Raw genomic sequence first — 25,266 nt, forward strand, 5'->3', positions numbered from 1 at the left:
CTTTGGAATGTACACACATTTTGACCATATAATTACACCCTGAAAATTTCATTAGGATCGAGTGTTTACAAAAGAAGTTATTCACCAAGTAAATTCTCATACTATTGCCCACACTGCAGCGCAGCCCAAGCGCAGTCGCTGCTTACTGAGCAGTTAGCAGAGCGCGGGCTTATGCATGCGTGTGGATGTATGTGTACATGAAAAAAGTGCAGAATTGAGGGTTCAGGGTATCTCCTAGTCGGGCAGTCTCGACTGGAGCCTTCTTGTTCAGTTTTCTTTGGTTTTAAATCTTTTTAAGTATAATAGAAAAATAATTAAAAGCGTAGTGGTAAAACTAACTTCTTCTATACCTTTGAAGTTGAATTTTTGAAGGAATATAAATCTAAATCTAAACAAATGTATTTATGTATAAAATAAATATGCATCCGCAACTGAAATCGACATGAAACTATCCAAGGAAATGTATTCCCCATTTACAAATTGATTATTTCCACATACGTATGTACATATGTATGTATGTATGTATGTCTGTAACATCAACATTTAAATACGCAGCTCATCGATAAATGGTAAATATTATATTATGTGCATTAATTATATTATATGCATATTTACTGTCAAAAATAATAAATCTTATTTGAATAAATATAAAGTAATTTCAAAATTAGAAAGATATAAAAATTTACATGTTTTTACAGCTTTAACCACATACATAATCTTATAGCAAAAGAAATTGTCGACTGTTATCGACTGCAATAGCATTGGATTAACAGTTCTCGTAATGTTATTGTACGACGAACTAACAGCGATACCACTGACCAGTGGTATACGATAGCAATTATTTTGTGGCCATTTTGAGTAAAGCATTCGATACCACTATGTAATGTATCGTTTATAATTTGGCACAATTTTTGGTGATTCGCAGCAGGACGAGCGTGTTCTTTTTTTTTTTGTTTGCAATTAATCGCGAATTTTTTTTTGACAGTGCCTAGTGTTTTACTCTTGTGTTCCATAACAGGTAAGTTAATGTTTTCACTGCATAAAGCGTAATTTCCCTTGTCGCAAATGCGTTGCTCGTTCTCTCTAAAGTGTTAAAAGACGCTAGCGTCAGTCGCGCACACAATTACAAATCTAAATACATACGCACATATGTATGTATGTGTTCATACGAATGCAATAACCACGCGCGAATTCTCGAGTTGCCACAGACAAGTTAAAAAAAAAGCTATCGAAAATATGAATGTAACACTTAGTGTACGACAGTGCGACATGTCTGACTTGCATTTTTTTGTAATGTATTTTATACGAAGCTGTCATAAAATTTTGTAGGCCGGCAAAGGCGCCGGTACACAGCTAAACAGCAAAGCAGGCACACACACACGTGCACTACACGCATATCAACATGTAAAAGTGCGTGCCAAATTTAAAAGTTGTACCTGCATACACCGGTACCCGTCTATGACATTAGTTTCATTTAAATATAATATTTATTGAGGTGTGTTATGAAATGGAGCTACAAAAATTCAATTTTGCTTACTACAGTACGCTAGTACTTGCATTAGGCTTATTAGTTTGCATATGTACAAACACACAAAAATAAATATACCTATACATATATATATATATATATATATATGTATATTTGCATTTGTGTGTTGCTGCGCGTATGTGTGATTAACCCAAACAAAAACAAACGTTTGATTTTAAAAAATACGGTTTCAGATTGTACTTTGGATGAATTGGGCAATTTATAATATGTAACGTTTGGATTATCTTTTCTTATAAAATTACTTCTGTTCGTAAAAAGCTGGTTGCCATTTTAGACTTTTCTTTCGCACAAGTGCGTAAATATTACACATAGTCTTGCGCAGTGTTCGTATTTCTACCTGCTGCAGCTAAGCTTCGTGCCGCAAGTCTAGCCAAACGAACGGGAAAGCATTGCGCTTCTTCAAAACTGACGACGCTTTACAAGAAACTTATGCGGTATTGGTGAAACAAGCGTTCAAGGCTGACCTTGGTTGCATCGAAGAATTTTGCGTTTATTCGAATAACCGACGTAGATGTATGTATATATGAATATGTATGTGGGTAACAGAAAGCTACAAATGTATGCGTGCGTTTTGTATGTTTGTTCTGTTTATGGTTGTACAAATCTCCAATGTCTTTTTGGCGTTTGGGTTGTCTATGGTTCTGTTTTCAATGTAATTTCAGCGCTTGCTCACTTGGCTCGTGTCTTTTTGGCTCATCCGAACCTTGTGCGTGTGTGCGATTGTGAATGTCTGCGCCGACACCTTATTGCGAATTAAACAAAACAATGAAAAACCTGGCGTTACTCGATTATTAATACGGCTAAATCTGTTATTAAACTATTAAAATCGGATCATATAACCGTACATATTACTTTTTATTGCTTATTGATCATATTAAATTTATTAAGCCTGAAATACATATGTACATACATATGTATGTGTGTACATTGTAAAAGTGAAAGTGAAATGAGTATATTGGTTTTGTGCAATGTCCGTCTTGCTGTCCGTCCGTCTGTCCGTATGAACGCAGTTCATTTCGGCGCTATTGAAGCTAGAAATTTGAAATTTGGAGCACATACAGTGTGCCACTAAAGTTACCATGCTCTTTTTGTACTTGTGCGAATCACCCTGAAACTTGGCAAAATTTTTGTTAAATTGAAAAGTTTTAAAGCAGGATTATAAACTAATATATTTTCTTCTAAATTATAAAACAAAAACATTTACTCTTAATTTTAGTTCCATAATATTACATACCCAAATATTTTTTCTTAAAATAAAAATAACGGGGGTTTTCGCAAAATGTATGCAATAATGTAAAAGTCGTATGCAGAGATAGCAGAAATCATGTCCAGAAGCAAGTCTATTATACAGACTATCATTGGTAGATTCAAATATGAAGGGCGCATCAAAAACAATAAGAGATCTGGTCGGCCACCTGTACTATCCGATCGTGACAAGCGCACAATAAAGCATCTGGTTGACAAGGAGCCTTTTTGTAGCGCAGTGCAGATTGCGTCAGAGCTGGGTCGAAAAATTGACAAGGAAGTTCACCCGGAAACAGTCCGTAGAGCCACTAAAACCTATAACACTAGGTCCAACACGCCCCGCAAGAAGCCTCTTGTAAATTTAACAAACAGGAGTCCAAATATAATATTTTTGGCTCAGATGGGCGTCTCCGCGTCTGGAGGAGACCAGGAGAAGCATTGAACACCAAAAATACAATAAAAACCGTAAAACACGGCGGTGGAGGTATTATGGTTTGGGGTTGTATAGCATCAGGAGTCGGAAATTTGGAATTCATCGACGGAGTGATGGACCAATATATGTACATTGATATTTAAAAAAAAAAAAAAATAATGAGAGCAGCGCCGAGAAACTTGGAATTGAATCTGATTTCTGGTTTCAACAGGATAAAGACCCAAAACATAAATCAATGAATACTAGGTTGTATCTCGCGTATAGCACTCCACACCTTTTAGAGACGCCACCACAGAGCCCTGATATCAATCCAATTGAGCATGTTAGAAATATGCTCGAAAAAAAAATAAGGAAGCACCAAATTAGCAACAAAAATCTCCTGGCATTACACCATGCGCGCTGGAAGTAAGCTGATTTTCTTAAAAAAAAGATACAGTAATTTTTACATTATTTTGTAATTACAATATGATTGCAAAGAAAGAATATCTATTAAATTTCGAAGTTTAATATTAAGCACTTCAGCCAGCACTTTGTTGTTTAATTTAATGAATTGTATAAAAATGTCATTTTATATACAGTGGTAGTGGTTCCAAGAAATGAATAAAACGAATAAAAACAAGTAAAAAGGCTCTAGTCGAGACTACTCGACTAGGAGATACCCTGAACCCTCCATGCTGATATTCTAATTATTCTGCACTTCTTTTATGCACACACACATACACATACATCCACACGCACGCATAAGCCCGCACTCTGCTAACTGCGCAGTAAGCAGCGACTGCGCTGCAGTGTGGGCAATATTATGAGAATTTATTTGTTGAATAATTTCTTTTGTAGACATACAATCTTAATAAAATTTCAGACCGTAATGTATTTATATTCCAAAGCGCAGTCTATAGTACTTGAAATAAGATTTTTACAAATTTAAGGCGAAGGGGTATCTAAAATCTGTTAATTACAAAATGTTTGTATTCATCATATGTATATACACAATAAATCTGAAGTCTTCAGGTCTAAAAGTGTTCAAATGAGGCTGAAAAAACAGAATCAATTTTTCGGTTATTCTCGATAAAAAAGTTATCGGATGAGTTATCGAAAAAATAAGACAAACTTGTACTTCGTGTGGTATACACTTCTCATGCCGAATTTTGTTAGTACTTGGAATCAAATTTTTCTTAAATATGTTTATGTAACTATACTGGTTCAAAATTCTGTCAGTAAAAACTAAAGTGCCGACCCCATTAGCTTCACAGACCATCATGGATCCACTACCAAATTTGACCGTTGGGCGTATATTTGCTATATCCATATCCTCATTTGGTTTCCTCCACACTGTTTGGTTGCCGTTATATGTATGTTATATTTCGACTTATCCGAAAAAACATCGTAGCGGAGCAATTCTGACTTAGTTAGATGCTCTTACCAAATTTCAATCGTTTTTGCTTTTCCCGTTTAGTAATATAAGGTGGGTTGCAAGTTATTCTGCCACTATAATCTCTGTTACGAAGCACTCTTCTGACTGTAAAATAACTATGTGGCAGACATTTTTCGAGTTGAGTCGATTTAGCCTGTCCGTATGTATAAACGCGTCGATCTCAAAAAATATTAAGCTGGAGACATATCGAGTTTATCTCAAAAAATCGAAAACTCATCCCGTTATTTTGTTATCGATTAAAACATTATCGAAAACCAATAATAAAATACATCGGCTACATCATTGGACATAGATTCGGCAAATTAAATGTAGATTCATAAGTACCTTATAAAATTTCTACTTTTGTCATAACTCATCTGTTGTTTTTTGTGTAAGCGGAAATACACAAAGAATTATTGAAATAGCAGTTGCTCAAAGAGCTCAGGACAATTCGCAGTCTCGACTTGTTTAAATATAATTAAAGCTCGTTTGTTAAGTTTTGGGACTGACTTCTAGTGACTTTATTTTATTTTTTATTTTAAACTATCCACCTTTCATCGTTTTTTTGCAAACTTGGTATTTGCCTCAACTATTAATTTATTTCGGACTGTACTGTTCACATTATAACTTTTTCCATGATGGAAAATATCCAGCTCGCGTTTCTCAGAAGATGTCTGCTTCATGGCACTCAAGTGCAGCTTTTAAGTTCTATAAATATACCAGGAATACAGTAAAGACACCTCCAGCTACATTCTCAGCTGTGCTCAATTCTAAAAAAGATACATTTTCGGGAAAAACTGGGAGTCACAACACTGTTTGTGTTGATATATTAGTAAATTATTTTGCATTACATGTCATTCAAGATATATCTTGTTCAAAATGTGTACTAATCGCTCAAATCATTTACAGGCGCACAATGAGCTCGCCAGAGAACGCCGTGGAGGAACCTTCGATGAAGCAAGCAGGAGGGGCATCACCGACCGATAACGACGACAGCTCCAATCAGTGGTCTGGCATGTACAAGCACGCGGAGAACATCAACGGTCATGGACCACAGGGCGATGAAATGAAAAATCAGAACCCATTGAACATTGACTCGGACAGCTCACAGCAAACGGTGCAGTTGGATGCCGAGCAGGATGGTGGGTGAATTACAACTTGCTTGTTATGCGTTCCTAATCCTTGAATCGTATTTTAGCTGAGAACGCAAACTTGCGCAAGGCCACGAAACGTAAGGCCAAGAGGCAGCGATGTGATTCTAAGGAGGTGGCATTGGTGGGTTGGAATGGAGCTTTTCCCAATCTCTCATCCACCCACAGCTTGGAGAGTAGTTCGGATGGAGACCAGCAGGTAAGCACACATCAAAAGTGGAACCGAGCCAGAGACGGGCACAAGCACCGCAATTGCACCTGCACCTGCACCTGTTGTTGCAGTTGCTTCTGCTGTTTCAGCTCCAATTTTGTTTTGAGCAGTGCCAAATTTTACTCTCTGCATCGGCATGCATTTGCTTTGTTCTCTATCAGTATATCTATAATTTATCTATTTATCTATGTCTCAATATACATACAATATTGTATGTTGTATGCATCAGCTGCCCACTGACCTAAAGGCTATCTGTGCCACTGGGCTGAGCGTGTTTCCCAGAGAAGACAAGGAGCAGGGGCCGCCGCTGTCATCACCGTCGTCTTCTGATCCCACTTCCCTTTCACCAGTTACCCAAGATGAAATGCCTGCAACCACGACAACGGCAGCTTTCACAATCGGTACAAATTTGACTACTCCAAGTCCAAAGTCTACGCAGACAACCAACAGCAACAACCACAACGTCAACAACAACGACAACAAATCAGCGTCAATTGCTGCAATTCCTACAAATGCAAGTCCACCCTCAGAACCACCATCAGAGTCAGAATCAGAATCACCAGCTGATATAGATAATCAGGTGGAATTTTAGACTTAGTTTTGGAAAGAGCCATAGCTGGCAAACTAGTGTATTTCTTTGCTTATTCCATTTCCTTCTCTCTGTTTCTCCCCTCTCTGCTCAGGTGGCTAAGCGCTTTAAGAGCTGCGTCGGTGCCGCTGAGACTGAACCCGTCCCAGCTTTGGTCGCTGGTGAGGACTCAAATGCTTCTTCTAGTTCTTTACCAAGCAAAAGCAATCGGAAACGCGAACTCTCCAACAGGGGCACGCCTGACAAGCTGGATAACGAATCTAAGCGGTCGAAGTCTTCTGATAAGGGCTGGAGCTTCAGCTTGCGGAATCGCTCCAAGTCTTTGCACTTCCCGAATCCGAGAGTGTTACTGCCAGCACCACGCGCACGCAGTGTTTGTGCAGCCTCCCTGCACATTGAACCTGACAAGTCGACCGCATCGGTCACAGCCGCAAGCGAGTTGAAGACTCCCGCTCGCTCGAGTGCTGCACACAAGCTTCCGGCAACTGACAAATTCTATTTGTTGCCGTTCAAGTATGGCTGGAAACGTGAGTTGGTGCTGCGTAGTAGCGCATCCGTGTCGCGTCAGCGTGGCGACGTTATATTTATATCGCCGGGAGGGAAGAAGCTCCGCTCCCGCGAGGACATCCTTCCACTGCTGCAAGGCGAGTTGACCATCGATCATTTCTGCTTTCAACGCCAGATGCAGCAGGCCGGTGAGCAGTACGAGACAGTGCGTCAAGCACAGCCCACCCCGACACGTCCCAAGGCGGGAACAGTCAAGCAACAGGCGAGCAGCATCAGCCAGCAACTGCAGTCAAGCGCTGCACCCGTTGTTGGCAAACGTGTGCCAAAGCCTAAGGTGCCAAAGGGCGCTAGCCCTCCGCCAGAGGGTTGGACCTCGACGATGGCCGTCAAGGGCAACGCGCGCGTCTTGGCAGCCAGCAATTTCAACAACAGCGCAGGCAGCGGCACTGGCTCTGGCAACAGCGCACGCAAACGAAGGTAAGTAGGCTACGACTTAATTGCGTTGATCGATATCTTATTTACTCACAGACAACCCTATCTTGGCAGCAACCATTCTAAGCAGTCAGCTAAGACAGCCACGGATCAAGCAGCTACGCAGACAGTCCCCCAGTCAGTCAAAGACAAGATGATGATCTGCGTGTATTGCTTAAAGTCGATCAATGAGAAGCAAGAGACTTTTACTGTGGGTGCAGCCCCCGTTAGCAACTACATCTGTATGGTGAGTAACGAATCGAAGATGTTTGTCAAAGCTGGCAGCATAGGTTAACAATTTCCTCCTTGCTATCTAGAATTGCATTAAACCTGGCAACAAAGGATCGGTGGGACAGGCCAATGGCACCAAGAAGCAAGAAGGGGCGAATGAGATTGTAGCCGCAAATACCAAATCTGCCTCCGAAGCAGGCAAGACTTCGTCCTCAGATGTAAATGGAAATTGTAATAGTAATGGCAATGGAGCCTTGCTAGAGATCGGCGGAGAGATTGAGCTGCCGGGCGCACTGCCACCTGACCAGTTGCTCAGCGATGATACACCTGCAAGACGTACCGGCAGGATTTACAATGAAATGGAGGTTATTGTGATTAACGGTCGCAAAGCTCTGTCCATTGTTGGCGAGCCTACACGCTCTCGTCTACAAGTGTGAGTCCGAAACGAAGGCAAACTCAAGTGACGTCCTTCCTTGTTCAGTTCGGTTCACTTCCAGATCTATTGTAATAATCGAATTATCTCAATTACTTTCTTATTTCGATAAAAGAAAGTCCAATAAAATAGGACGCTTTGTGGTCTCGTTTTTTATACCCTGTACCCATTGAAAATGGGAAATCAGGGTATAATGGTTTTGTTAGAAGTATGTAACAGCCAGAAGGAGACGTGGCAGACCCTATAAAGTATATATATTCTTGAGGGCGACGAGCTGAGTCAGTTTAGCCCTGTCCGTCTGTCCGTATGTGTGAACGCGTCGATCTTAGAAGATATAAGAGCTAGAGATTTAAAATTTTTTTCCTAGGTGTATATCCGTTTATACCACGCGCATAACGCATATCATTAAAAAACGATAACTGCTTCCGATATTTTATTATCGATTAATATCCTTATCGAAAGCTAGTTATTTAATTATATCTCCTACACCTTTAGAGCTAGAGCTTCAAAATTTTAAATGTAGACTTTTGTGTATTTTGTATAATTTCGGTTTTTTTTGTAATTTACACCCCACACCTATATTCACCCCCTCACCCTTACCTTTGTAAAGGGCGTATATCAAGTGCTAGAGACTTGTGCTTTGGAATGGATATACATTTAAACATTACGATTATGTTTTAAGCTTCATTAAGATCGTACGTCTAGAAATAAATTATCCAACTAACAAATTCTTATAATATTGCCAACATTGCAGGTCAAGCGAAGTCGCTGCTTACTGCGCAGTTAGCAGAGCGCGTTCTGGAGGGTTCAGGGTATCTCCTAGTCGAGCAGTATTGACTGGAGTCTTCTTACTTGTCTTTTCTAGTTTGCTGCTCAGCGACTGCAAATTGACACTAGTTGAGAATTGAATCATCACAATTACAATACAAAGCAATGATTATATTATCAGGTCTAGTAAGCATTATCAAGTTAATCAACACAACTTCTGATTACAATGTCAACCCTGACCATTTTTAACCGAGTCTTTCAGTCAAATCGGAATATAAGTATCAGCACTCTTAGTCGGGAATATTCCACTAGAGGTTGATTTAAAAACGCTTTAGAAACACAGCTGTAGAATATATATAAGAGTGTTAACTACTATGCAGGTCGAAACTTTTGTAAGTTATAAACGTGTCAGGGATATTTGATAATTGTGGCAGCCAAATATTATTCTGTACATGATATTGGATTTACAAATGAAAGTCAAGTTTCCACTACATTATTGACTATTCTTTTTTTGTAGCATACCACAAGAACCGGATTTGGAGAGCTACGAAAGACATCTTCTTAAACGCAATATCAGGACCAAAGAGAAGCGTCAGAACTTTGTTGAGTGCGTTTCAATTGGCAACCTGAACTGCCAGGTGATGTGTGCCGTTATGAAGATTATGGATATGCCCGTAAGTTTCAACTGACAATGTAAATTCCATTCGCGTTAATTAGCTGGTTTCTTATTTCTGCCTAGGACCGTGTACGTATGTCGCAGGTGTGCAAGACCTGGGCTATGATTGCCCGCGATCGCAGCGTGTGGCGCACGGTAAGGCTTCGCGATTCTCGCATTGCCAAATGGCTGTTCCTTTTGCGTGATATGGCGCGCTTTCGCACCTACGAATTGGATATGATGGGGGTTAAAATGGACAGCCCCAAAGTGCGTTTGGAGGGAGACTTGCGCGTGCTGAAGTCACTGCGCGTACTCCGCACTGATCCAAGTGAGGCAGAGTTTATTCAGTCGGTCATCAAGCGTATACCACGTCTGCACGAGCTGCGCACCACATGCACCAGTCGTGTACTCAGTTTGATTAATTTAGAGAAAATGGTTGAATTGCGCGTGCTGCGTATTCGCATGTTGGAGCCAAAGGCTGGCATTGTTTCGCTGCAGCCGCTGCAAGGTTTGGACCAGTTACAGGAGCTTAGTTTGCGGGGCATTAACAATATGGCTCAGCTAGAATTGTTACAACTGCAAGGATTGAAAAATCTCGAAACACTTGTGCTGGGCTCCTGTCGTGGCATGAAAGTTTCATTGTTCGGCCAGCAAGTGCTGCCGAGTCTGACCCGTCTTCGCCATCTACGCCTCGAGAATCACCATAGCAACCGCTCGTTTAACATTAATGAGATAATGGAGGGCATCGCCGCCGGCGGCAGTGTGAAGCGTGTGGAGTTCATCAATGTCAACGTGGATGCCGAGCTCAGCCGTCAGTTGGCCGCTTGTAGCTCGGTGCAGGAGCTGCTGCTGATGCCCAACTTTCACAATAACACGGCCTACATGATGAATTACATTATGCAAGCGATCAACGAAAACAGCGAACAGCTCAAAGTGTTTCGCTTGGGTCTGACATACGAACTATTGAGCGTCACTCGCGCTCTGGCTATGAATCAAGAGAAGGATTGCATTCCGGTTGTACTGCCCATACCTGGCGTGCCGGACAACGATGTACTTAACGAGTCCGACGAGCCAATAGCTTGCCTGCCGGTCGATCGTCTGGAGTCCATTTTACACCACATGATGCCGCAGGCCTGGCTGACAGTCGCCAAGGTCTCACAGAGCGAGACAACCAATCTTAAATTCCTCCCGGCTTTGCCGACTGACGCCGGAATATCGCATAACTAACCGTTTTTCCAGCGCCTCCTTCATATACAGTTGTACCCATATTATATGTGTATATATTTGGAATATGTGGGAGCATTTTATATATGCACATGTATACATAATGTCTATGTATGTATGTATGTATATACACATGAATATTTGCTTTCTACATATTCTATATATAGCATGTGATCTTTAGGGTGGTAATGGGATGTGGGTGAGTGCCGTTGCGTTTGTAACGTATCTGCCGCCCAGTTGTTCTTTGAGAGAAAATAGACTGAGTCTCTATTCACCATCACAAGCTACACAATACCTTGTGGCACAAAACCCAGAGTATTTTAAGTAATATAGAGTACATATATAATTAATAAATACATATATACTCATGTTTATGTATATATATTTATATATGTATTTTATATGTATATAATGTTTTCATTATGAAATTCATAGAGAAACGTAAAATACATGAAGCAAAATCGAAAATGAAAAATCAGTTTGCTTGTATAAGGAAATTATATCTTTTTATTGTTTCTGTATATACTCATATGTTTCTATATACATGTTTCTATATATATGACAATGACAAGGTCTAATTTTTATACACATTACTGATTTTCATTGAATCTAACGTATATTTTATTACTGAAAATGCGTAATCTTGTGAATTCTGTGTATATATTTTTTAATAATCGCTATGAAGGATGACTTTTTATTTTGTTTAAGATGCAAATGTCTTGTAAAACGCACAACTGTTCTTTTCAAATCGATGAATTATATTTTTAGTTAATAAGCAAACTGTCTTGATCTTTTCTTTTGTGAGCATGAGAAAGTAAGTATCTCTTAGAGGTTAACGTGGAGCGGAGGTCCTGACAAAAGGGCTAGCTTAGTCCGCACAATTAATATAAGAATTAAAGTAAGTAATAAATAAGTATGTGGGAAATTATATTTAACATGGAAAAGAACGTAAATTTTATTATACCCTGAGTCCATTGAAAATGGGAAATCCGGGTATAATGGTTTTGTTGAACAGTAAACAACAGGCAGGAGGAGGCGTGTCAGAACCCACACAGTATAATTATTTTTGATTGGGTGGACGAGCTGCCCTGTCCGTCTGTTTTATCCGATTTGATCTTGATCTTGGGTGATCGACGCGGACCTACATTTCAAATTTCAGCTTTTTAGCTCTTCAATTAATATGATTTCCGGTAGATCAGAAAATGCATTTTACGATTTTCCACGCGCCTAGTGACCGGATCGGGAAAATATTAACAAATTTTATAAGTCGGAGATATACACTATTCATGTCTCCAACTTCAATAGCGCCGAACTAAACTGCGGTCATACGGCAGACGGATCGTGGCAATATTGGCAGTGATCAGAGCATAGACTCCGCCTGAGGCGGCTGCCAGAAAGATGCGGGGACTGGTCAGTGAGGTGCCCATTGAGCCGGCTAAGTAGACGAGCGCCACTGATGCGAGATGTTGGCATAAAGTATTATCAGCAAAACAATGAACAGCAATTGATCTCAATGAACTTACTGAAAGTAAATGACGTCCACCAGAAACATGATGATCTCAATAATGGAGAAAATGACCATGGTCAGTGGCGGCGGACAGATGGACATTTGCTTCTCGTACGCGCCATCTGGCTCATCGCCCTCCAGCGGACGAGGCGGCGGCACCACATACCGGCAATACTTGGTCAGCATATTACGTATCATCCACTTGTGGTGCAGCGACATGGTGTAAAACTCCTCAAATTTGGAGCATATACTAGTGTATATATCCGAATTATAAACTGTTAAAATTTTCCCGATCCATCCACTAGGAATATGCCAGAAATCATATTAGTTGAAGACCAAGACAACTGAAATTTGGAATTTAGATCCGCATCGACCATCCAAGATAACGTGCTATGGCGGATATGTTTATGCCCATTGGATACGTGGCAAATCGGATAAAGCTGTACATCCTAAAGTTTTTAAGCTAGAACTTTAAAATTTTGCACGTGAGCTAATGCTATGATTCAATAAAGATTGATGAATTATATGTGTCCGACCACTAGGGGCGTAACAAATCAAACCTGAACTCATAGTGAATTCTTTAAATTCTTCTATATTTTGGACACTATTGATGCTAAAAACCTAAAATTTTGTATATATACTCGAGCTGATCTCCCAAGACTTTGGCGGATATATGTCCGCACATAAAGGGCGTAACAAATCGCAGAAGTTTATATATCCTAAAGTACAATATCTAAAAGCTACAAATTTGGATAGTAAAGTTATTTTATTTAAAAAATATCGTAACACCTCATTGGGGGCGTAAATTTTTCTTTCCTTCTTGGAATGCATTCAAATTTTGCAATTAGGTTACCGCTAGCTCATTCTAAGAACTGACCACATATGATGTGTCTACGCCCAAAAGGGGCGTGGTAAATCGGGAAAAATTGAGTTTTCTACAGTATTAGAGCTAAACTGATCTACTAAATTTCTGATAGGGTGTGAATGAGAATTCCGCTGTCAGTAGCGCCCGACGCAACGCAACGTTCTTACTTGTTTTTTTTTTTTTTTGTTTCCTTGGAGCCGATTTTATCCCGTAGTTCCTGTATCCATGTCTGAAATACTCATATCAGCACATCACTAAATACGCCTCCAGCTACATTCTCAGCTATGCCCAATTGGAAAAGTTTTTGGAATCCCAAAAATTTGATTGAATTAAAAAGCTGTGCGATTTTCAGTGACACCACATTTTCGAGAAAAACTGGGAGTGGCAACACTGTTTGTGTTGACATATTAGTAAATTATTTTGCATTGCATGTCATTTAAGATATATCTTGTTCAAAATGTGTACCAATCGCTCAAATTTGTACAGGCGCACGATGAGCACGATGAGCTCGCCAGACAACGCCGTGGAAGAACGATCGATGAAGCAAGCAGGAGGGGCATCACCGACCGATAACGACGACAGCTCCAATCAGTGGTCTGGCATGGACAAGCACGCGGAGAACATCAACGGTCATGGACCACAGGGCGATCAAATGAAAAATCAGAACCTATTGAGCATTGACTCGGACAGCTCACAGCAAACGGTGCAGTTGGATGCCGAGCAGGATGGTGGGTGAATTACAACTTGCTTGTTATGCGTTCCTAATCCTTGAATCGTATTTTAGCTGAGAACACAAACTTGCGCAAGGCCACGAAGCGTAAGGTCAAGAGACAGCGATGCGATTCTGAGGTGGCTTTGGTGGGTTGGAACGGAGCCTTTCCCAATCTCTCATCCACCCACAGCTTGGAGCGTAATTCGGATGGAGACCAGCAGGTAAGCACACATCAAAAGTGGGGCCGAGCCAGAGACGGGCACAAGCACCGCAATTGCACCTGCACTTGCACTTGCACCTGCACCTGCACCTGTACCTGTTGTTGCAGTTGCTTCTGCTGTTTCAGCTCCAATTTTGTTTTGAGCAGTGCCAAATTTTGCTCTGCATCGGCATGCATTTGCTTTGTTCTCTATCAGTATATCTATAATTTATCTATTTATCTATGTCTCAATATACATACAATATTGTATGTTGTATGCATCAGCTGCCCACTGACCTAAAGGCTATCTGTGCCACTGGGCTGAGCGTGTTTCCCAGAGAAGACAAGGAGCAGGGGCCGCCGCTGTCATCGCCGCCGTCTTCTGATCCCACTTCCCTTTCACCAGTTACCCAAGATGAAATGCCTGCAACCACGACAACGGCAGCTTTCACAATCGGTACAAATTTGACTACTCAAAGTCCAAAGTCTACGCAGACAACCAACAGCAACAACAACAACGTCAACAACAACATCAACGTCAACAACAACATCAACAACATCAACAACAACGACAACAAATCAGCGTCAATTGCTGCAATTCCTACAAGTGCAAGTCCACCCTCAGAACCACCATCAGAGTCAGAATCAGAATCACCAGCTGATATAGATAATCAGGTGGAATTTTAGACTTAGTTTTGGAAAGAGCCATAGCTGGCAAACTAGTGTATTTCTTAGCTTACTCCATTTCCTTCTCTCCGTTTCTCCCCTCTCTGCACAGGCTAAGCGCCTTAAGAGCTCCTTCTGTGCCGCCTCCTTGCACAGTGAACCTGACAAGTCGGCCGCATCGGTCACAGCCAGAAGCGAGGCGAAGACTCCCGCTCGCTCGGGCGCTGCACTCAACCGTCCGGCAACTGATCAATTCTATTTGTTGCCGTTCAAGTATGGCTGGAAACGTGAGCTAGTGCTGCGCAGTAACGCATCCGGGTCGCTTCAGCGGGGCGACGTTATATATATATCGCCGGGAGGGAAGAAGCTCCGCTCCCGCGAGGACATCCTTCCACTGCTGCAAGGCGAGTTGACCATCGATCATTTCTGCTTTCAACGCCAGATGCAGCAGGCCGGTGAGCAGTACGAGACAGTGCGTCAAGCACAGCCTGCCCCGACACGTCCCAAGGCGGGAACAGTCAAGCAACAGGCGAGCAGCATCAGCCAGCAACTGCAGTCAAGCGCTGCACCCGTTGTTGGCAAACGTGTGCCAAAGCCTAAGGTGCCAAAGGGCGCTAGCCCTCCGCCAGAGGGTTGGACCTCGACGATGGCCGTCAAGGGCAACGCGCGCGTCTTGGCAGCCAGCAATTTCAACAACAGCGCAGGCAAACCAAGGTAGGCAGGCTACGACTTAAATGCGTTGATCGATATCTTATTTACTCACAGACACCTCTATCTTGGCAGCAATCATTCTAAGCAGTCAGCTAAGACAGTCCCCCAGTCAGTCAAAGACAAGATGATGATCTGCGTGCATTGCTTAAAGTCGATCAATGGGAAGCAGGAGACTTTTACTGTGGGTGCAGACCCCGTTAGCAACTACGTCTGTATGGTGAGTAACGAATCGAAGATGTTTGTCAAAGCTGGCAGCATAGGTTAACAATTTTCTCCTTGCTATCTAGAATTGCATTAAACCTGGCAACAAAGGATCGGCGGGACAGGCCAATGGTACCAAGAAGCAAGAAGGGGCGAATGAGATTGTAGCCGCAAATACCAAATCTGCCTCCGAAGCAGGCAAGACTTCGTCCTCAGATGTAAATGGAAATTGTAATGGCAATGGCAATGGCGCACTGCCACCCGCCCAGTTGCTCAGCGATGACAGGATTTACAATGAAATGGAGATTGTTGTGATTAACGGTCGCAAAGCTCTGTCCATTGTTGGCGAGCCGACACGCTCTCGTCTACAAGTGTGAGTCCGAAACGAAGGCAAACTCAAGTGACGTCCTTCCTTGTTCAGTTCGGTTCACTTCCAGATCTATTGTAATAATCGAATTATCTCAATTACTTTCTTATTTCGATAAAAGAATGTCCAATAAATAGGACGCTTTGTGGTCTCGTTTTCTTCTAGGTTGCTGCTCAGCGACTGCAAATTGACACTAGTTGAGAATTGAATCATCACACTCACAATACAAAGCAATAATTATATTATCAGGTTTAGTAAGCATTATCAAATTAATCAACACAGTCGAATCGGATTATAAGTATCAGCACTCTAGTCGGGAATACTCGACTAGAGAACTGTAAAATATAGAATAGAATGTTAAAAACTATGCAGGTCGAAACTTTTGTAAGTTATAAACGTGCCAGGGATATTTCATTAGTATAGACGATTAATGTATTGATAATTGTGGCAGCCAAATATTATTCTGTACATAATATTTTTTATAGCATACCACGAGAACCGGATTTGGAGAGCTACCAAAGACATCTTCTTAAGCGCAACATCAGGGCCAAGGAGGAGCGTCAGAACTTTGTTGAGTGCGTTTCAATTGGCAACCTGAACTGCCAGGTGATGTGTGCCGTTATGAAGATTATGGATATGCCCGTAAGTTTCAACTGACAATGTACATTCCATTCGCGTAAATTAGCTGGTTTCTTATTTCTGCCTAGGACCGTGTACGTATGTCGCAGGTGTGCAAGACCTGGGCTATGATTGCCCGCGATCGCAGCGTGTGGCGCACGGTAAGGCTTCGCGATTCTCGCATTGCCAAATGGCTGTTCCTTTTGCGTGATATGGCGCGCTTTCGCACCTACGAATTGGATATGATGGGGGTTAAAATGGACAGCCCCAAAGTGCGTTTGGAGGGAGACTTGCGCGTGCTGAAGTCACTGCGCGTACTCCGCACTGATCCAAGTGAGGCAGAGTTTATTGAGTCGGTCATCAAGCGTATACCACATCTGCACGAGCTGCGCACCACATGCACCAGTCGTGTACTCAGTTTGATTAATTTAGAGATGATGGTCGAATTGCGCGTGCTGCGTATTCGCATGTTGGAGCCAAAGGCTGGCATTGTTTCGCTGCAGCCGCTGCAAGGTTTGGACCAGTTGCAGGAGCTTAGTTTGCGCGGCATTAACAATATGGCTCAGCTAAAATTGTTACAACTGCAAGGATTGAAAAATCTCGAAACACTTGTGCTGGGCTCCTGTCGTGGCATGAAAGTTTCATTGTTCGGCCGGCAAGTGCTGCCGAGTCTGACCCGTCTTCGCCATCTACGCCTCGAGAATCACCATAGCAACCGCTCGTTTAACATTAATGAGATAATGAAGGGCATCGCCGCCGGCGGCAGTGTGAAGCGTGTGGAGTTCATCAATGTCAACGTGGATGCCGAGCTCAGCCGTCAGTTGGCCGCTTGTAGCTCGGTGCAGGAGCTGCTGCTGTCGCCCAACTTTCACAATAACGCGGCCTACATGATGAATTACATTATGCAGGCGATCAGCGAAAACCGCGAACAGCTCAAAGTGTTTCGCTTGGGTCTGACATACGAACTATTGAGCGTCACTCGCGCTCTGGCTATAAATCAAGAGAAGGATTGCATTCCGGTTGTACTGCCCATACCTGGCGTGCCGGACAACGATGTACTTAACGAGTCCGACGAGCCAATAGCTTGCCTGCCGGTCGATCGTCTGGAGTCCATTCTACACCACATGATGCCGCAGGCCTGGCTGACAGTCGCCAAGGTCTCACAGAGCGAGACAACCAATCTTAAATTCCTCCCGGCTTTGCCGACTGACGCCGGAATATCGCATAACTAACCGTTTTTCCAGCGCCTCCTTTTTATACACATATCTTATATGTGGGAGCATTTATATATACACATGTATATATAATTTCTACATATTCTATATACTTACATATGAATATCTGCTTTCTACGTATTCTGTATATATGCTATATAGCATGTGGTCTTCAGGGTGGTAATGGGATGTGGGTGAGTGCCGTCACGTTTGTAACGTATCTGCCGCCCAGTTGTTCTATTAGAGAAGATAGACTATTCACCATCATAAGCTAGACAATACCTAGTGGCGGAATACTCAGACTAATAATAACTTAAGTAATATGAAGTATGGAATCGTTTTCATAGGGAAACGTTAAGTACATAGAGCAAAATCGAAAATGAAAAATCAGTTTGCTTGTGTATAAAAATTAGATCTTTTTATTTTTTCTGTATATATATATATAATAAACGTCTGGTTCAGCGCACAACTGTTCTTTTCAACTTGATGAAGGATTATATTTTTAGTTAATAAGCAAACTGTCTTGATCTTTTCTTTTGTGCGTATTTTGTGCCAGCATAGTCGGCACAAGTAATATAAATGATATAAGAATAAATAAGTATGTAGGGAATTATAAACATATATTTAACATGGAACAGAAATTATATTCCTTTTATTCAAACATCGCGCTTGTACAAAAATATCCTAGCAAATGGTGATAGGCGACTTCCAATTAACTTTGTTTTTAAATACTTTGTTCTTGTTTCTAGGCGCACAGAATATATATAGCGAATATTTGTATTTACAATAGGGGCAAGGACTTGTATTTTGGTACTTGTTTAGGGTGTGGTGTGGCTTTCTATGTCCAAAACAATTGGATTTGCAGTTTGATTCGGTTAATAATTCTTTCGCTCAATGCTCTTATACTATTAATCAGATCAATTAATAAGTGTGTAGAAAACTATCTAAATATATATATGTATATATCAAAGCCGGTACTTGAATCGAGTTAAGCGTGTGTACGATTTGTTATGGAATTATGAGGCTAGGGGGAAAATACGATGGGTTGGATAAGTACTGGCAAATATAGAGGGATAGTAAATGTTAGTAATACAAGGAGAATGGTGATTGAAACTTATCGAACTACACGTACTCAAGCTAAGGGATGGCCTAGATCAAGATCAAAATCAAGTGCACTTTGGACATATACATGGACAACCTGAGACTAAGGTTAAGGCTAAGGCTAGGGCTGTGCGGCTTAAAACTAATTTGTCATTGGTCCAGATCTCAGTTGTATTCGGCCTTGGGAAAGTAGTCGGGCACAAATATGTGCACAATGATGCCGGTGACAACTATCCACCATAGATAGTATATCGTGGCAACGGCCCAACACGAAATGAGACCCTTCAGCTCGTGTCCGTCGATCTCGATCCGAGGCGTGCTGCAACAAGTCAATTTTCAACAAGTAAGAAGGCTCTAGGAGATACCCTGAACCCTCCCAGCCGATACTCTTATCATTCTGCATTCTGAGCCCGCGCTCTGCTAACTGCGCAGTAAGCAGCGACTGCGCTTGAGCTGCGCTGCAGTGTGGGCAATATGCACATTTTGCGCTATAGGTACGCATGAGCTTTAGCATGAACTATATTCATATGTATACCTGTATTATTGATAAAGATGAGCACATACATATGAACAAGTTCACTTCTCTATTATTGGATGTACGTTTTACTGAGAGTTTTGAGGAAAGTGGAGGAGGTATCTAAAATCCAAAATATATGAAATCAATAAGACATGGCTAGATCAATTCAGCTCATCATCCTAACTCATAATATACATACATACATATGTATGTATATGTATATTATCTATGGGCTACGTGAAGCTCTTCTCTGTCCGATTAATATATTTTCACAAAATCTTTCTAATCTCATTTTTATTGAGTTCTGAGTATGTACATACATATGTACAGTGTCTAACATTAATATTCGGTTGTAATGTAATATTAGTTGAAATCGAAAAAGTGAAAATGCTAAATTGTAGATTGAATAATTACCTTTCCGATGGTGTATATATCAATATAATAAGACTTAAGATAACTAAAAAAAATTATACATAAACCAAAAAACCCCAAAATTTGGCGTTAATTTAATATTCGAGTTTTTCTTTAACAACTGACCAGATTCGAGTTCTATTAAAAACGGTTCATATTTCCAATTCACTTAAGATCACTAAATACGCCTCCAATTGGGCATAGCTGAGAATGTTCTCAGCTATGCCCGATTGGAAAAGTTTTTGGAATCCCAAAAATTTGATTGAATTAAAAAGCTGTGCGATTTTCAGTGACACCACATTTTCGAGAAAAACTGGGAGTGGCAACACTGTTTGTGTTGACATATTAGTAAATTATTTTGCATTGCATGTCATTTAAGATATATCTTGTTCAAAATGTGTACCAATCGCTCAAATTTGTACAGGCGCACGATGAGCACGATGAGCTCGCCAGACAACGCCGTGGAAGAACGATCGATGAAGCAAGCAGGAGGGGCATCACCGACCGATAACGACGACAGCTCCAATCAGTGGTCTGGCATGGACAAGCACGCGGAGAACATCAACGGTCATGGACCACAGGGCGATCAAATGAAAAATCAGAACCTATTGAGCATTGACTCGGACAGCTCACAGCAAACGGTGCAGTTGGATGCCGAGCAGGATGGTGGGTGAATTACAACTTGCTTGTTATGCGTTCCTAATCCTTGAATCGTATTTTAGCTGAGAACACAAACTTGCGCAAGGCCACGAAGCGTAAGGTCAAGAGACAGCGATGCGATTCTGAGGTGGCTTTGGTGGGTTGGAACGGAGCCTTTCCCAATCTCTCATCCACCCACAGCTTGGAGCGTAATTCGGATGGAGACCAGCAGGTAAGCACACATCAAAAGTGGGGCCGAGCCAGAGACGGGCACAAGCACCGCAATTGCACCTGCACTTGCACTTGCACCTGCACCTGCACCTGTACCTGTTGTTGCAGTTGCTTCTGCTGTTTCAGCTCCAATTTTGTTTTGAGCAGTGCCAAATTTTGCTCTGCATCGGCATGCATTTGCTTTGTTCTCTATCAGTATATCTATAATTTATCTATTTATCTATGTCTCAATATACATACAATATTGTATGTTGTATGCATCAGCTGCCCACTGACCTAAAGGCTATCTGTGCCACTGGGCTGAGCGTGTTTCCCAGAGAAGACAAGGAGCAGGGGCCGCCGCTGTCATCGCCGCCGTCTTCTGATCCCACTTCCCTTTCACCAGTTACCCAAGATGAAATGCCTGCAACCACGACAACGGCAGCTTTCACAATCGGTACAAATTTGACTACTCCAAGTCCAAAGTCTACGCAGACAACCAACAGCAACAACAACAACGTCAACAACAACATCAACGTCAACAACAACATCAACAACATCAACAACAACGACAACAAATCAGCGTCAATTGCTGCAATTCCTACAAGTGCAAGTCCACCCTCAGAACCACCATCAGAGTCAGAATCAGAATCACCAGCTGATATAGATAATCAGGTGGAATTTTAGACTTAGTTTTGGAAAGAGCCATAGCTGGCAAACTAGTGTATTTCTTAGCTTACTCCATTTCCTTCTCTCCGTTTCTCCCCTCTCTGCACAGGCTAAGCGCCTTAAGAGCTCCTTCTGTGCCGCCTCCTTGCACAGTGAACCTGACAAGTCGGCCGCATCGGTCACAGCCAGAAGCGAGGCGAAGACTCCCGCTCGCTCGGGCGCTGCACTCAACCGTCCGGCAACTGATCAATTCTATTTGTTGCCGTTCAAGTATGGCTGGAAACGTGAGCTAGTGCTGCGCAGTAACGCATCCGGGTCGCTTCAGCGGGGCGACGTTATATATATATCGCCGGGAGGGAAGAAGCTCCGCTCCCGCGAGGACATCCTTCCACTGCTGCAAGGCGAGTTGACCATCGATCATTTCTGCTTTCAACGCCAGATGCAGCAGGCCGGTGAGCAGTACGAGACAGTGCGTCAAGCACAGCCTGCCCCGACACGTCCCAAGGCGGGAACAGTCAAGCAACAGGCGAGCAGCATCAGCCAGCAACTGCAGTCAAGCGCTGCACCCGTTGTTGGCAAACGTGTGCCAAAGCCTAAGGTGCCAAAGGGCGCTAGCCCTCCGCCAGAGGGTTGGACCTCGACGATGGCCGTCAAGGGCAACGCGCGCGTCTTGGCAGCCAGCAATTTCAACAACAGCGCAGGCAAACCAAGGTAGGCAGGCTACGACTTAAATGCGTTGATCGATATCTTATTTACTCACAGACACCTCTATCTTGGCAGCAATCATTCTAAGCAGTCAGCTAAGACAGTCCCCCAGTCAGTCAAAGACAAGATGATGATCTGCGTGCATTGCTTAAAGTCGATCAATGGGAAGCAGGAGACTTTTACTGTGGGTGCAGACCCCGTTAGCAACTACGTCTGTATGGTGAGTAACGAATCGAAGATGTTTGTCAAAGCTGGCAGCATAGGTTAACAATTTTCTCCTTGCTATCTAGAATTGCATTAAACCTGGCAACAAAGGATCGGCGGGACAGGCCAATGGTACCAAGAAGCAAGAAGGGGCGAATGAGATTGTAGCCGCAAATACCAAATCTGCCTCCGAAGCAGGCAAGACTTCGTCCTCAGATGTAAATGGAAATTGTAATGGCAATGGCAATGGCGCACTGCCACCCGCCCAGTTGCTCAGCGATGAGGCACCTGCAGGACGTGCCGACAGGATTTACAATGAAATGGAGATTGTTGTGATTAACGGTCGCAAAGCTCTGTCCATTGTTGGCGAGCCGACACGCTCTCGTCTACAAGTGTGAGTCCGAAACGAAGGCAAACTCAAGTGACGTCCTTCCTTGTTCAGTTCGGTTCACTTCCAGATCTATTGTAATAATCGAATTATCTCAATTACTTTCTTATTTCGATAAAAGAATGTCCAATAAATAGGACGCTTTGTGGTCTCGTTTTCTTCTAGGTTGCTGCTCAGCGACTGCAAATTGACACTAGTTGAGAATTGAATCATCACACTCACAATACAAAGCAATAATTATATTATCAGGTTTAGTAAGCATTATCAAATTAATCAACACAGTCGAATCGGATTATAAGTATCAGCACTCTAGTCGGGAATACTCGACTAGAGAACTGTAAAATATAGAATAGAATGTTAAAAACTATGCAGGTCGAAACTTTTGTAAGTTATAAACGTGCCAGGGATATTTCATTAGTATAGACGATTAATGTATTGATAATTGTGGCAGCCAAATATTATTCTGTACATAATATTTTTTATAGCATACCACGAGAACCGGATTTGGAGAGCTACCAAAGACATCTTCTTAAGCGCAACATCAGGGCCAAGGAGGAGCGTCAGAACTTTGTTGAGTGCGTTTCAATTGGCAACCTGAACTGCCAGGTGATGTGTGCCGTTATGAAGATTATGGATATGCCCGTAAGTTTCAACTGACAATGTACATTCCATTCGCGTAAATTAGCTGGTTTCTTATTTCTGCCTAGGACCGTGTACGTATGTCGCAGGTGTGCAAGACCTGGGCTATGATTGCCCGCGATCGCAGCGTGTGGCGCACGGTAAGGCTTCGCGATTCTCGCATTGCCAAATGGCTGTTCCTTTTGCGTGATATGGCGCGCTTTCGCACCTACGAATTGGATATGATGGGGGTTAAAATGGACAGCCCCAAAGTGCGTTTGGAGGGAGACTTGCGCGTGCTGAAGTCACTGCGCGTACTCCGCACTGATCCAAGTGAGGCAGAGTTTATTGAGTCGGTCATCAAGCGTATACCACATCTGCACGAGCTGCGCACCACATGCACCAGTCGTGTACTCAGTTTGATTAATTTAGAGATGATGGTCGAATTGCGCGTGCTGCGTATTCGCATGTTGGAGCCAAAGGCTGGCATTGTTTCGCTGCAGCCGCTGCAAGGTTTGGACCAGTTGCAGGAGCTTAGTTTGCGCGGCATTAACAATATGGCTCAGCTAAAATTGTTACAACTGCAAGGATTGAAAAATCTCGAAACACTTGTGCTGGGCTCCTGTCGTGGCATGAAAGTTTCATTGTTCGGCCGGCAAGTGCTGCCGAGTCTGACCCGTCTTCGCCATCTACGCCTCGAGAATCACCATAGCAACCGCTCGTTTAACATTAATGAGATAATGAAGGGCATCGCCGCCGGCGGCAGTGTGAAGCGTGTGGAGTTCATCAATGTCAACGTGGATGCCGAGCTCAGCCGTCAGTTGGCCGCTTGTAGCTCGGTGCAGGAGCTGCTGCTGTCGCCCAACTTTCACAATAACGCGGCCTACATGATGAATTACATTATGCAGGCGATCAGCGAAAACCGCGAACAGCTCAAAGTGTTTCGCTTGGGTCTGACATACGAACTATTGAGCGTCACTCGCGCTCTGGCTATAAATCAAGAGAAGGATTGCATTCCGGTTGTACTGCCCATACCTGGCGTGCCGGACAACGATGTACTTAACGAGTCCGACGAGCCAATAGCTTGCCTGCCGGTCGATCGTCTGGAGTCCATTCTACACCACATGATGCCGCAGGCCTGGCTGACAGTCGCCAAGGTCTCACAGAGCGAGACAACCAATCTTAAATTCCTCCCGGCTTTGCCGACTGACGCCGGAATATCGCATAACTAACCGTTTTTCCAGCGCCTCCTTTTTATACACATATCTTATATGTGGGAGCATTTATATATACACATGTATATATAATTTCTACATATTCTATATACTTACATATGAATATCTGCTTTCTACGTATTCTGTATATATGCTATATAGCATGTGGTCTTCAGGGTGGTAATGGGATGTGGGTGAGTGCCGTCACGTTTGTAACGTATCTGCCGCCCAGTTGTTCTATTAGAGAAGATAGACTATTCACCATCATAAGCTAGACAATACCTAGTGGCGGAATACTCAGACTAATAATAACTTAAGTAATATGAAGTATGGAATCGTTTTCATAGGGAAACGTTAAGTACATAGAGCAAAATCGAAAATGAAAAATCAGTTTGCTTGTGTATAAAAATTAGATCTTTTTATTTTTTCTGTATATATATATATAATAAACGTCTGGTTCAGCGCACAACTGTTCTTTTCAACTTGATGAAGGATTATATTTTTAGTTAATAAGCAAACTGTCTTGATCTTTTCTTTTGTGCGTATTTTGTGCCAGCATAGTCGGCACAAGTAATATAAATGATATAAGAATAAATAAGTATGTAGGGAATTATAAACATATATTTAACATGGAACAGAAATTATATTC

The 25,266-nt window shown here is 42.3% G+C and overlaps 3 protein-coding genes and 1 long non-coding RNA gene across 8 annotated transcripts in view; 3 read left to right on the forward strand and 1 right to left on the reverse strand.

Annotated features, from left to right (window-relative positions):
- LOC149090799 (uncharacterized) overlaps positions 1-4,091 on the reverse strand; it is a 168,342-nt gene extending 164,251 nt beyond the window's left edge. The window contains exon 1 of the long non-coding RNA XR_016197551.1: positions 3,845-4,091. This is a non-coding gene — a long non-coding RNA (uncharacterized LOC149090799). The remainder of the gene's footprint in view (positions 1-3,844) is intronic.
- Positions 862-11,356, forward strand: LOC149090804 (uncharacterized). Of its 5 annotated transcripts, none has more exons than XM_089264954.1 (9): positions 862-1,018; positions 5,551-5,783; positions 5,840-5,991; positions 6,230-6,583; positions 6,687-7,576; positions 7,628-7,817; positions 7,888-8,234; positions 9,520-9,676; positions 9,742-11,356. In XM_089264954.1, the coding sequence occupies exons 2-9, from the start codon at positions 5,558-5,560 to the stop codon at positions 10,882-10,884; spliced, it is 3,459 nt and encodes a 1,152-aa protein (XP_089121080.1). In that variant the 5' UTR covers positions 862-1,018; positions 5,551-5,557; the 3' UTR covers positions 10,885-11,356. The 5 variants fall into 5 exon arrangements, with proteins under 5 accessions (XP_089121080.1, XP_089121082.1, XP_089121081.1 ...); XM_089264956.1 differs by having other exon boundaries at positions 7,646-7,817; XM_089264955.1 differs by having other exon boundaries at positions 6,233-6,583.
- Positions 11,357-13,710: 2,354 nt separating this feature from the next.
- LOC149090805 (uncharacterized) lies at positions 13,711-18,017 on the forward strand. Its single transcript, XM_089263598.1, is given in 9 exon segments — positions 13,711-13,981; positions 14,038-14,186; positions 14,447-14,839; positions 14,943-15,544; positions 15,614-15,758; positions 15,829-16,071; positions 16,074-16,186; positions 16,595-16,751; positions 16,817-18,017. Coding segments are annotated over 9 exon segments (3,216 nt in total). The 3' UTR covers positions 17,960-18,017.
- A 2,366-nt stretch (positions 18,018-20,383) lies between these two features.
- LOC149090806 (uncharacterized) lies at positions 20,384-24,692 on the forward strand. Its single transcript, XM_089263880.1, has 8 exons — positions 20,384-20,636; positions 20,693-20,841; positions 21,105-21,494; positions 21,598-22,199; positions 22,269-22,413; positions 22,484-22,791; positions 23,271-23,427; positions 23,493-24,692. The coding sequence occupies exons 1-8, from the start codon at positions 20,402-20,404 to the stop codon at positions 24,633-24,635; spliced, it is 3,129 nt and encodes a 1,042-aa protein (XP_089120006.1). The 5' UTR covers positions 20,384-20,401; the 3' UTR covers positions 24,636-24,692.
- Positions 24,693-25,266: the final 574 nt, after the last annotated feature.

This window comes from Drosophila navojoa, chromosome X, assembly GCF_054131105.1.
Source record: "Drosophila navojoa isolate 15081-1374.11 chromosome X, UAZ_NAV_1.0, whole genome shotgun sequence".
NCBI classification, from domain to species: domain Eukaryota; kingdom Metazoa; phylum Arthropoda; class Insecta; order Diptera; family Drosophilidae; genus Drosophila; species Drosophila navojoa.